Source organism: Danio rerio, chromosome 5 (assembly GCF_049306965.1).
Source record: "Danio rerio strain Tuebingen ecotype United States chromosome 5, GRCz12tu, whole genome shotgun sequence".
In the NCBI taxonomy this organism is placed as follows: Eukaryota; Metazoa; Chordata; class Actinopteri; order Cypriniformes; family Danionidae; genus Danio; species Danio rerio.
Window position 1 is genome coordinate 76,495,480 of NC_133180.1, and position 14,299 is coordinate 76,509,778.

General features: G+C 32.1%; 1 protein-coding gene across 4 annotated transcripts in view; it reads left to right on the forward strand.

The window, feature by feature from the left end:
* pappaa (pregnancy-associated plasma protein A, pappalysin 1a) overlaps positions 1-14,299 on the forward strand; it is a 179,878-nt gene that overhangs the window by 130,425 nt on the left and 35,154 nt on the right. For all 4 annotated transcript variants that reach the window (XM_073949692.1, XM_073949691.1, XM_073949690.1 and 1 more), the window contains 5 exon segments: positions 4,312-4,495; positions 6,349-6,550; positions 6,700-6,895; positions 9,157-9,304; positions 11,408-11,523. In XM_073949692.1, coding sequence (XP_073805793.1) covers positions 4,312-4,495; positions 6,349-6,550; positions 6,700-6,895; positions 9,157-9,304; positions 11,408-11,523 — 846 coding nt within the window.

Sequence of the window (14,299 nt, forward strand, 5' to 3'; positions counted from 1 at the left end):
CTAATGACTATTCACAAACTGTGTCGCAAACTTGTACACTTTGAACTACACCTCTAGAGCTGAAGTTAGAAACATAGTTCCTGGTTGTGTTCTATTCCCAGTTATCCCCCCTATACCCTATTCCTTTCAAACTTTCCAACATGTAAACTCGAAAATATTAAATTTTATTCAACTAAAAAAATGAAGGCGGCAAGATTTATTTGTTGTACGTTTGACGGCAGTTCCTGAGTAAAATAAACACTAGGGGGCAGTGTAATGACAACAACTTTAGTTCCTTTTCACACTAATGATATTTGCTTGCACATATTATAGACAAATAAAGATTATTTCATGCTTTTTTGTGCAATAGTTACAGCAGCTGTTCAGGGGTGCCTTTCCGATAACATCGTTAGCTTACTAAGGGTGCAAGTTCCGTCATTATAAACATAATTTGTTGATTTGGTTTCCCAAATCTGTCATTCTAATGACTATTCACAAACTGCGTTATAAGCATAGTTCCTGGTTGTGTTCTATTCCCAGTTATCCCCCCTATACCCTATTCCTTTCAAACTTTCCAACATTTAATCTCGGAATGATCAAATTTGATTCAACTAAGTAGAAGCATGAATTCTTGCCAGAAGACTGAATTCTCTCATGGACATGCATGAGAAGGACGCTAATGTGTGCAGAAATGTACACAACGCCCTCTGGTGGATTCACAAGAAATGGCACGTATGAGAAAAAGGTGCCTCAGTAACTTATTTGAGATTGTCAGAAATGCACACAGCGCCCTCTAGTGGATTTGTGAAAACAAAAGCTGCAACACAATGTAGTTCAGGGTACATTATTGTCGGTTCTTAAAAATGTTGCCCTGGGCACATATCTCCAATGAGCCTGGGTTGTTATTTCCAATGTGATTGTGTAAATTCCTTAAAATTATTTGATTCAGTTGATGTAAAATTAACATTAAGTTTGTTTTATTCAGATTTTGATCCAGAAAATATTGTTGCAGATGACATGGATTAACTCAAATCACCTAAATATTATTTATTTTTTCTCTCAAAGTGCTTGAATTGGTGCACCTAATCAAAATAGTGGAGCAGAAGATGATTTTTGTCAGCGTCCTCAGGTTTTGTGGCATTTCAAGTCTTATTTTCCTCTTTATTTTGCACATGAAAATCCTCTTTTATGTCCTTGTTGCTTCATTGAAGTCAGATCCTGCAAGATAGCCTCTTTAGGTATTTTAAAAGCACATTATACGGTGAAGTTGTGAGATGAGGCATAACGGCAAAATCCTGGCTTGAAGATGTTTGGAGGGCTGTAACCAGATGTCAGGCCATTTCAGGGCATTTTTCAAATAACAGAGTTTTGGTCAAGAGAACGTGCCAACATTTCTTGTGCAGCAGTGTCCAAACTACACACATTGTCTTCTTCTTATCAAAACACTGGCGCTGTAGGGAAAGATGAGCATGCTTTGACTTTGGATTGTATTTTTTTTTAAATGCAAAAAAAAAAAAAAAAAAAAAGTAAAATCTTGTTTATCAGTGCAAATAATTTGATGAATTTATAGATTTTTAAAAGTAAAAAATATACTAAAATTCTCTGTTAAATTTATTAACAGAGAATAAATTTAATTTAATTTAATTTTAGTTTGTTTTGTTTTAATTTAATTATTTTATAATATTTTAAATGCAAATCCTGTTTGTAAATGCATTGCAAAGAAAATGGATGAATTTATAGATTTTTGTCTACATTTTATTACATTCTTTTTTCTTTTCTTTTCTTTTCTTCATTTTAAAAGCTTGTTTATCAATGGAATTTATTTACTAATTTATTAATAATTTTTGTTAATGCAAAAACATCTTGTTTATCAATGCAAATAAATAAGAGGATTTAATAGATTTCTTACCATGAGAAATACACTTTATTTATTTATTTATTTATTTATTTATTTATTTATTTATTTATTTATTATTTTGTTAATGCCAGAAAAATACAATTAAATTCTTTTTATTTTATTGTATTTCTTTTTCATTTTATTTATTTATTTTATAATATTGTTAATGTTTATCAATGCAAATAAACTATTGCATTTAATAGATTGTTTAATGTGAAAAATACACAAATTCTCATTATTTAATTTAATTTATTTATCTATTTTATATAATTGCTTTAAATGCAAAAATAAACTATGTAAATAACTTAGAGGATTTTTTCTCTTTAATTAAATTTTATATAATAATTTATTTATTTAATATTATTCCTAATTGCAAAAAATCATAATTATCAATGCATAGATGAATTTATAGATTTTTGTAAAGTGAAAATACAATTAAATTCACACAAAAATTTTATTTTATTTTATTTTTTCATTTATATGAACATCACATTTCATTTTATTGGTATTTATTTATTTTTAATTCATTTAAAATAAATTAAAGAATTTAATCGATGTTTATTTATTTACTTATTTATTTATTTTATATTATTTTTTAATGAAAAAAAAAACAAATAAATAAATTAGATGATTTTGTACATTGTTTACCTTGAAAAATGCACAAGATATATATTTATTTTATTTTATTTTATTTTATGTTATTTTTTATTTGTTTATTTAATATTATTTTGTTAATGCAATAAAACTATGAATATAAATAAATTAGATGATTTAATACATTGTTTAATTAAAAAAACACAAACTTTTTATTTTTATTTGATTTGATTTTTATTAATATTTTTATTAATTTTTTATTTATTTTATTTTTTTGGGGGGGGGGGGGCATGACTTAATGTCTTATGTAATATAAATGTATTTTAAAATGTTTGCAACAAAAATCAGTTTAAAAATACAGGATAAGAAATAAAACATAAGTTTTTGGACTGACAAATACACTCTACTAATAAACAAAAACATTGTTTGTGCAAACTTTCTGATTCATACCAAAACTGGATTTATATCTAAAATAAAATCAATCATTTATTCAATTATTATTATTATTTTTAATTGATTTATTAGAGTTTTAAAGGTCATTTGTTCTAGTCTTCAATGTAACGTGATCTTTCAGTCTGTTACTTATTTGATGTTCAAGAAACTTGCCATACAATTATCAATGTTAAAAGCAGTTCATTTAAATCATCCTTTAGTTTTGATCAAGAGTACGTGCCAACATTTCTTGCACAGCGGTGTCCAAGTTACACACATTGTCTTCTTATCACAACACTGGCGCTGTAGGGAAAGATGAGTATGTTTTGACTTTGGATTGTAGCTCTGCTCGCTGGATTTCAAACGAGTGAGTTGTCTTACTTTCTGCTATCTATCTAGGCAGCGTCTTTTGTGAAATGGGAGCTTATAAGTGACTGATTTGAAACGCTATATGTGGACAGCCACACCACACACACCACTTCTTCAGGAAACTCAACTCTGCATTGATTGCCAACTGACTTCTGTGTTAAGATGCAAAATACAATTACAATGCTCAGATGTACTTTTTTCAGGGGAAAAATAATATTAATAATTAAATGTATATATAAAAAAATAAATATTATATAAAAAATAAATAATTATTATATTATATTTATTTAATTTATTAATTTGTTTTTATTTATTATTTATTTTATTTATAGTTTATTTATTTTTTTATTTATAAATAAATAAATTAATAAATATACATTCTATACTATTTATTTATTTTTTTAATTTAGAAACAAATAAATACATATATAAATACATAAATAAATACAAATATACTATTTATTTATGTATTTATTTATTTTATATGTATAAATAAATACACAAAAATTATTATGTAATATTTATTTATTTTATTTTATTTTATTTTATTTTATTTTATTTTATTTTATTTTATTTTATTTTATTTTATTTTATTTATTTTATTTTATTTTATTTTATTTTATTTTATTTTATTTTATTTTATTTTATTTTATTTTATTTTATTTTATTTTTTTACTCCAACATCTTACTTAAGCAGGAGGTATAACTTGAAAACCACACTTCATCAAGCAAAACAATGCAGATCTAAACAGTTCTTCTTACCTCATGCAAACCTTCATGTCACAATTCATGCCATTAACTACTGGCCTATTACTTGCCTGTTATTAAGTTATTAACTGTTTATTAGAGCTTGTAAAGTATGATCCTTTTCTGCATCATTAATCCTACCCAAAACCTAAACTCATCTTCTATCTTATAAGGATTAATAAACAGTTAATTAGTCGTTTATTAAGCTAGTAGTGTTAGTTACCGGTTTATTAATACCCTGAATTGTGATCTAAAATAAAGTGTTTAAGACCTCTAAACTTTTTTCTGTGCAGACGGACTCGAGCGTGACCATCACCTGCGCAGACAGAAAGTGGAATAAGCAGGTTTCCTGTGAGCCGGTCGACTGTGGGCTTCCAGATAAGTACCACGTTCACCCAGCAATCTTTGATTTCCCAGAAGGCACCACTTATGGAAAGAAGAGCACGTTTCAGTGTAAAGAGCCCGCGCAGCTTGTGGGTGAGAAACTGTATTAACTATCTACTCTTTTAACACTAGGATTACCTTTAGCTTTATTCCTTTAATTTCCCTGTAGGCCTGTTAAGAAATGCACTTTATGTTTTCTATGGAACCTATCCAAGATAAAGGGGATAATCTGCTTTTTGCAATAATTCATCCACAAAGTAATTTGTGAATTACAGCATAGCACAATAAGATGAAATTCAGTCTGTTTATTTATTTATTTATTTATTTATTTATTTATTTATTTATTTATTTATTTATTTATTTATTTATTTATTCATTCATTCATTCATTCATTCATTCATTCATTCATTCATTATTTATTTATTTATTTATTTATTTATTTATTTATTTGTTTATTTATTTATTCACTTATTTGTTTGTTTGTTTGTTTTATTTATTTATTAGTTCATTTACTTGTTTTATTTATTTATTTATTTATTCATTCATTCATTTATTATTTATGTTTATTTTTATTCATTTACTTATTTACTTACTTCTTTGTTTTATTTATTTATTTATTTATTTATTTATTTATTTATTTATTTATTTATTTATTTATTTATTTATTTATTTATTTATTTATTTATATATTTATTTAATTATTTATTTATTTATTTATTTATTTACTTACCTGTTTTATTTATTTATTTACTTGATATATATATATATATATATATATATATATATATATATATATATATATATATATATATATATATATATATATATACTTGTTTATTCATTTATTTATTTACTTGTTTTATTCATTTATTTATTTGTTTGTTTGTTTATTTAAATTATTTGTTTAATGCCAAAAAATCTTGAATCTATAGATTGTTTAAAGTGAGAAATAGGCTCAGATTCTCTTACCTTAAATTTATCCTATTTATAATATTTTTTAAGAAAATAAGACATATTTATATTTATATTTTTATAATTTTTGCATTAAAAATCAGTAGAAAATTATTTAATAGGTATTAAAATAATATCTTTTACCCACAATTACATGTAAAAATCATTATTATTGTAAATTATTGTATGTATCATGGTTTAAAGGGTAAATTATTTCTTCAGTGTCACATGATCCTTTAGAAATCAGTCTTAATAAGCTGAATTGGTGTTCAATAAACATGTCTTATAATTATCATTATTCAAAGAATAATTAAATAAAGTTTCAAAGAAACTTGGTACATTTTTATTTTATTTTATATTCCTTATTTATTTTTTAAATTTCACTATTTTTTATTATTCATTTGAAAGCAATTGTGCTACATTCCATTTTTTTTTATATTTGTACTTTTTAAAAAATTATTTATTATTTCATTTATTCGTCAAAATCTCAGTATTTTGTTCATGGTTTTATTTATTTTTATATTTGTTCATTTTTTTATATTTTATTTTATTCTATTTTGTTCGTCAAAATCTCAATATGTTATTGATTGTTTTATTGATTTAAAAGACATTGTGATACATTTGGATATATATATATATATATATATATATATATATATATATATATATATATATATATATATATATATATATATATATATATATATATATATATATATATATTTAATTAAATTTATTTATTCTATTCTTAGTATTTTATTTATTTATTTTTATTTATTTTATTTTTTATTTTGAAAGCAGTTCATTTGATTTTTCATTCCTTTTTTTATTTTTCGAATTCTCAGTATTGTATTTATTTTTGATTTATTTATTATTATATTTTTTGTATACTGCCATTAACTGACCATTTTAATGTGACCTCAAAAAAAAAAGTTAAAGAAAAAAATAAGTGTATGCATGCATTTCATCTTGACGTGTTTGATTTGTGTGTGCAGGCTTTAATAACACTCTGACCTGCATGGAGGACGGCCTGTGGTCGTTTCCGGAGGCTTTATGTGAGCTCCGCTGTCCCGTTCCTCCTCCAGTCCCGAATGCCGTCCTGCAAACCAAACGCTGCAACGACACCGGACTCAAAGTGGGAACGCTCTGCAAATACAAGTGCAAACCTGGATACCACGTGGCCAACAAGCCAAAGAGGTCAGAATTCAGCAGCTGAAAAACACACAGCCACTTAAGAGGAGAACATGCAAACTCCACACAGAAATGCCAACTGAGCCAGGACTCAGACCAGCGACCTATTTGCTGAGAGGCGACAATACTACCTACTGTTTGTTTGTTTGTTTCAGGAGGGCGTTCAAGCGTCAGTGCACAGAGGATGGGCGCTGGCTGGAGGGCTCATGTGAAGCCGTCACCTGTCCCGCTCCTCCATCCGTCTATTATGGGATGTATCAATGCACAGACGGCTTCAGGTTCGACAGCACCTGCTGGATCGACTGCGACGGAGCCAATCACACACTCACACAACCTCCACCATGCAAACAGGTCGGCGTTAGGTTGCACAAATATCTACAAATCTGCAGCCTTCTTTATTTTATGATTCATTTTATGATTCATTTGACACCATGTGTGTTTAATTGTAGTTACATTTTAAATGTAAGTATTTAAAAAGAATATGTTTTAATAATTATTTTGTCCTATTAAATCAGTATACGTTTACTTCAGCAGGAAACCCTGCTAAAAAAATCCAGCTTAAACCAGCCTAGGCTAGTTGGCTGGTTTTAGCTGGTTGACCAGCCTGGTTTTAGAGGGGTTTTGGCCACTTCTAGGCTGGTTTCCAGCCATTTCCAGTCTGGTCTTAGCTGGTCAGGCTGGAAAATTACCAGCCAAATCCAACTAAAACCATCTTGACCAGCCTGGTTTAAGCTGGATATAGCTGGTTTTGGCTGGACTCCCAGATTGGCTAGGCTGGTCAAGCTGGTTTTAGCTGGTCATCTCCCAGCCTGACCAGCTAAGACCGGGCTGGAAATGGCTGGAAACCAGCCTGGAAGTGGCCAAAACCCCTCTAAAACCAGCCTGGTCGACCAGCTAAAACCAGCCAAACAGCCTAGGCTGGTTTAAGCTGGATTTTTCAGCAGGAAAATGACTCTTTAAATTATGTCAATTATGAAAAATTGACAACACTTTATTTTAAGGCGTCCTTATTACAGTGCATGTATTTGTTTTTATACAACAGTTCTGTCTGGTTCTGGAATCTGATTGGCTGATAGCTGTGTGATATTCTGCAATATCAGCACTCATATAGCATCTTCACCCTTGTGTATTACTCCGCCCACATAGAGTGACAGCAGATCAATAAACTCACTGCAGTTTGACAAATAGTGCAGCTGTTGGACAACATCATGTACCTTTGAGGCTTTTTAGTCAAGAATGTAGTTGTTTAGATTGCAACTATGCAGTTTAATTATAAGGATAGTGCCTATTTTAAATATTCATTCATTCAACTTCGGAGAGACCGCACATCAACGCATACCTGCCAACACTCCCGTTCTTTCTGGGAGTTTCACGTATTTCAGACCCATCTCCCGTTTTGTTTTGTTTTCTCCCGGTCAACTCCTGGAATTTCACCCCCACACTACTTGCTCTTTTACTTTGCGCAACACCCCCCCCCCCCCCCCTTTTCAGTTCGCACCCACCACATCACAACCCCCCCACCCCCCCACTCTCCAGTCTTCCGGATTTTCAAATACAAATGTTGGCAGGTATGCGGCCATCAGCCTGTCATACTTAGCATAGCAAAGGCAGTTGACGTTCCGCCACAAGATGGCGACAGAGACCGCATAATAAGTCTTTAGGGAAGAAAAACTCAGTATAAATTTCAAACTACAGCTGATCAAATAATTGTTAAAAGGGTAATTGACAATCTAAGTCGATCTCTCTTTTTGGTTTGTTGTAGTTCTGCATTTATACCATAGTAATCTGCTAGTGTTTGCTTTGCTTTAGCTTTTTAGGGGTTAATTATTGTGATCTTCCGATTGCAAAAGAGAAATACTGGGAAATCTCTGTAGACTGATGGCATTTCATTATGTTCAGCCTAATAATCTTAAAATATCAGCAAAACTAGCTGTTTTGTCTTTACTTTGGACATTATGCTAGAGAATCATTCAAATTCAATAGATTTACCAAAGTCAAAACTAGAGCTAATTAAGCAAATAACAAATCGTGGACCAAAAAAAAAGCACATCAAAATTAATGTTAGGGAAAAATATATGTATATTTTTAATAAAGATGAAAATCAAGAGAAACATGAAAAAAATATCAAATTAAGTTGACATTTTGTAGTTTGTCATTTATTATTTGCATTTATATTCTAATCTATAAAAATAAAAATGTAATTTAATTTAATTAAATAAAAAATAAAAAAATAAAATAAATAAAATAAATAAATAAATAAATAAATACAATTAATTATAATAATTAAAAATATAATAAATAGATTTAAAAAAATAAATATAAAAATAAATAAATTAATTAATTAAATCATAAAAAAATAAGTAAAAATAATAAAAACATAATAAATAAATAATGTTTATTGGCTGCTTATGGCTAAATAAATAAATAAATAAATAAATAAATAAATAAATAAATAAATAAATAAATAAATGCATTTCTCAGTAAATACAGACATATATTCATTTGTAAAGGGGGGTGTTTTTTATATAGGGGTGATTTATTTATGCTGTGTACCACTGTATATACAGCATATTTGATGTGTATGCGTGTGTGTGTTTGTGTGTCTCTCTCAGGGTGCGGGCTCTAATGTGATCCGCTGCAGAAAAGACGGCAACTGGACCGGAAGTTTCCGCCTGTGTCCTCAGCTGAAGGGCCAGTGCTCTCTACCTCAAAACCTGCATCCCAGCATCCGCATCAGCTGCAAGAAAGGACACGGCATAGGTGCAAACTCTCACCTCAAACATATGCTAAAATAAACAGCGAATAAACAAATTAAGTTGAACGTTACTGAGTTTAAACAAGCAAATCACATTTAGGAATGTTTAACTTAAATTGTTTGTTTAAATTCAGCCCATGTGTATTGTACTGAATAACAGTAATCTCCACTGCACTGCTGAGGAAAGAGAACCAAGTTTAAAGTCATCAGGATTTGTCTTATTATCATTTTTAAAAATGAAATTAATACTTTTATTTAAGAAGGACAAATTAAATCGATTAAAAGCAGCAGTATAGACATGTATAATATTACAAAAAGATTTATATACATTCATTCTCTTGTCGGCTTAGTCCCTTTATTAATCTGAGGTCGCCACAGCGGAATGAACCGCCAACTTATCCAGCAAGTTTTTACACAGTGGATGCCCTTCCAGCCGCAACCCATCAATGGGAAACATATCCACACACTCATTCACACACACACTCATACACTATGGACAATTTAACCTACCCAATTCACCTGTACTGCATGTCTTTGGACTGTGGGGGAAACCAGAGCACCCGGAGAAAACCCACGCGAAGGCAGGGAGAACATGCAAACTCCACACAGAAACGCCAACTGAGCCAAGGTTCGAACTAGCAACCCAGCGACCTTCTTGCTGTGAGGCAACAGCACTACCTACTGCGCCACTGCCTCGCCCAAGATTTATATTAAAATTTATATAAAATCTGAACCTTTCATTCGTCAACACATCCTGAAAGAAATAGACTGCAGTTTACACCAAAACATGAATCAGCACAAGTGTTTTTAGCATTGTGGTATTGACGTAGTGTTCATATATGTTTGTTTTTATGGCTAAATGTGACCTGAGATTCACCTACAGTTACCTTAGAAGTAATCAGCAATAATTAGAGACATTGGTAACAATTTAGTTTGTCACAATTCACGGTATTAACAAACCATTAACTGACACAACTAGTTTAATAAACTACTCAGCAGTTTATTAATAGTTAGTAAGGTAGTAGTTGGATTTAGGTATTGGGTAAGATTAGGGATGCAGAATAAGATCATATAACTGCAAATATCTTTACATATGAAAAAATGTAAATATTAAGGATATATATAGGATATAATAAGAATAAATATAGAATATAAATATAAAGGATTAAAATATTACGAAAAATATTAGTTTCTAGCCTACATAAATATGAAAAATCACTGCTTTTATGCCTTCTTCATCTCGGGAGGCGTTTTTTAGTTCATTCATAACAATTTGCTTTTGTATAATGTTATTATTATTAGCAGTATTATTTATTATATCCATATTTATATTTGTTTTACTAAAAACAAGCTTAGATTTGTCCACCTGTCAGGTTTTAGTCCATATGGGGCACAGCATGTGTGTTTGGATATAACTCTGGTTTTTGAGCACACTTCATTATTATTGTTCATTTATTTGTTTGCTGGAAATTAGAACTGAATTTAGAAATAGTTTTGAAACAAATCTTTGCGCTTAACAAACTAAATTAATTATTTATAGACTAATTAATGTCTGTGCGTAAAGGTTTCCCTATCCAAGAGCGAAAGTGAAAGTAGATCCATTATCTCTCATTCTCATGCAGTAGATGCTCTGTTTAACTGTTTTATGTTAAAAAAACTGTCAACTGTTAACTGTTTGCTTGTGAAATGCTCAGTTTTTCCACTTACACTTACTTTACGTCATGCAAATAGCAAATGCACTTATGGAACGACGCAGCTGACTCTTAAAGGGAATTTGAGATGAGACTCTGATTGGTTTATTCTCAAAACACACCTGTAACTCATTAAGAAAACAAACTCAACCCTTTTAGACCACATGCCACGGCGCAAAGTGGATTTTCCCGTCTTTAAATTAGCAAATATAGATTCTGACACGCCCTGAATGCGTTTGCGCCCTGCGCTTTCCGTTTTTGCGCATGGACCGTCAAAATAGAGCCCAAAGTGTTACCAATCTCATTTCTATGATGTCTGATTTGATGTCATGATTACAAAAATCTCATGAACATCCCCTTCAAATAAAGTGTCCCCGATTCTTCAGAGTTTTTACATCTGTGTGTTTGTTTTCTCAGGAGAGGAGTGCGAGTTGTCCTGCAGGGACAGCAATAATGATGTGGTCATTCTGCCGGGTAACATGACCACCAGCAGCATCATGAGGCATCACTGGATGAACCCGCCCAAAGTCAAGGTTTGTGTTTTCAGCCTCAATATAAGTGTGCATGTGTAATATGTGCCTTCTTTAATGATCCAAACAAAGGCTTCTGTTCGCAAAACGAAACCGAGCCCTCCTAAATAAGCCCTAACTTGGTAAGTTACACCTCTAATTGCAACTGAGTGCAGATAAACTTGTAATTAAAATGCAAAACAACCTTACCTTTAATAGCAAAAATCAAAAATTATTCCTTCTAGCCAAAACTTGAAGTAAGCGGGTGGGCGGGTCAATCGATTCAATTGGCTAGGTTTGGGGAAGGAAGGAGGGTGGGTCAGTCGATTGGTCGGTCGCCTAGTCAATCATTCAGTCGTTCGACAGCGGCCTCTGGTGGGTTTACGCAAGAACAGCGCGGACGTAAACGGCGCTAGCAAGAGACATTTGAGATGCAAAAAAAGCGCACACAGCAGCAAAAACAAACACTGCAAAAATACATACCTGCGGGGACGTATTTCACGTTCTCCAGAAATGTCCACGGGACTACGTTTTCATGACGAGGCTGGGTTGGATTTGTATGCAATTTACTTACAAAATATAGTTAAATAAAAGGGTTTTATCACCACCTGTTGGTTTGGCGTGCCCTTAACATGCATTACAGTGGTGTTTCCTATTTTTTCCTATTTTTTAAATGAAGGCAGGGAAAATTGTTTATAAAAAATATCCTTGTACATATGGCAAGACAATATAGTCACTCTCTCATGCATAAATGGCTATTATAACTGTGCTTGTTTCCGCCATTGATATAAGACAACAGAATGTTGCACACCACCATCCTGATAACGTTTTAGTCTTTCAGCGCTATAGTTGGGACCCTTGTCATTAAATCGGCACCGGTTGCCATATCCCCAGTGTGACTGAAAGTCTGAGGTGACGCTCCACAGACAGCACATATTGGATTGTGCCTGATGATGCATCAGTATCATTCCTCAATGTCTGCCCGCGACACTTTAGGGTCAGCGAGAGCCATCGTCTGTGAGGAATTCACCTCCAAAATGCTCTTTGAAGACATCCAAAGAGAAGAAAATTGATTTTCAGACAGCTATAATGAAGAAAATGTTAATTTTATTAACCAATTGTTAAGAGTTAACAACAGGTAAAGGTCTGTTTACATACATAATGATACCATAAATACATTTCTGGAGATCATGAATTATGTAGCTAGAAGTATGTATGGTTGCATTTCGTCTTTAAAATGAATGCTACGGGGTGGTATGATGTCGTTCCTTTTCACGCTAGCAGCTGAATGCTTACCTCCGTATGGACAGCTTTACTGATGTTACTAGATTGTACAGTAGCTCGCCATGTAACACACTTGAGCTGTAGTCAAAACACGACCTCCTTTTTTCCTCTCGTGTCTCCGCGCAGCGAACACATGCAGCGTTTGTGTTCAACTTTGCATTGAATGTCGCTGTCGTCCAATTACTGTTCATTAGCCGCAGGCTCAGGCATGCATGGCTTTCCCAATTACCTGGCAATGACCAAACAGGCTATGATTACAGTAATCTCTGAACTCATCTGAACCGCAGCCGCGCAGAGGCCAAGTCATAAAAGTTAAACAGCCATCTGCAATCACTATAATTTCAGCAATGACCCTATTACTGACATTAGTAGAAGGCTTTACCAGTCAGAAATGTTGTGATGCTTTAGCAGTGGCTGTTGGATTTGAGTACAGGTGTTATAATAGCAGGCTGTTTTAAGCAGGAATACAATCTTCTATCTGTGCTCAATCCATCTAAATGCTGGAAAACTCCATTTCTGCTGAGACATTCAGATGGTCGGGTCGGAATTTGGCATCAACAACATGAAAGCATGGATCCATCCTGCCTTGTATCAACAGTTCAGGCTGGTGGTGGTGGTGTAATGGTGTGGGGGAGATTTTCTTGACACACTTTGGGCTCATTGGTACCAATTGAGCATCGTGTCAACTCCACAGCCTACCTGAGTACTGTTGCTGACCATGTCCATCCCTTTATGACCATCTACTGATGGCTACTTCCAGCAGGATAGCGCCCTAGGCATGGGATGGTAACCGTTTTCAAGGTATATCACGATTTGGAAAAGTCAAGGTTTTAAAACCGTCAACATTTTCTGCAGTACCATTCCTAAGGTATGTGTATGGTTTTTTATTTACTTTTTTGTTTTGTCTTTTAGGACAACAGTATTTCCAGCAGTTGACTAAGATGACGTTTTAAATTGTAAAAAAAAAATCTGTTCTTGAAATAAATGAAGACAGCAGAGGCAAAGAGCTTAGAACGACCAAGAGGCGACACTCAATAGAACGTTCCAGTGCAACAGCAGCGCCCAGCAACAGCCCCAGATTCCGCCATTTTGGAGTGAAAGCCGCTGTCCATTGGATCTTATTGCTGTCGCGATGGCGAGCAGCTGCTTTGTTTTTTATTTGTTTACTTAAAAAGCGCATTAAAGCTGAGATACAACCTGAAAGACGACAATACAACACTTACTATCACAATCATCAGCACTTTTAATAGTTTATTTTACAGACTTATAATATGCTGTTGTTCTATTGGAGTTTTCATTCCAAATGGCTGCTGCGCCATCTAGTGGCTGTTTCCCATATTGCACTAGAGTGTCGCCTCTTGTTGATTCAATGCCCTTTGGCAGAAGTCAGTAACTCATTTGAATGATTTAGCCTGACATATTTACTGTTCCAAAATATTTTAAATGTTTTTTTTCAAAATAAAATAAAATAAAATATAAAATGTTTTTGGTTTTACCCAGTCATAAAAAAACATAT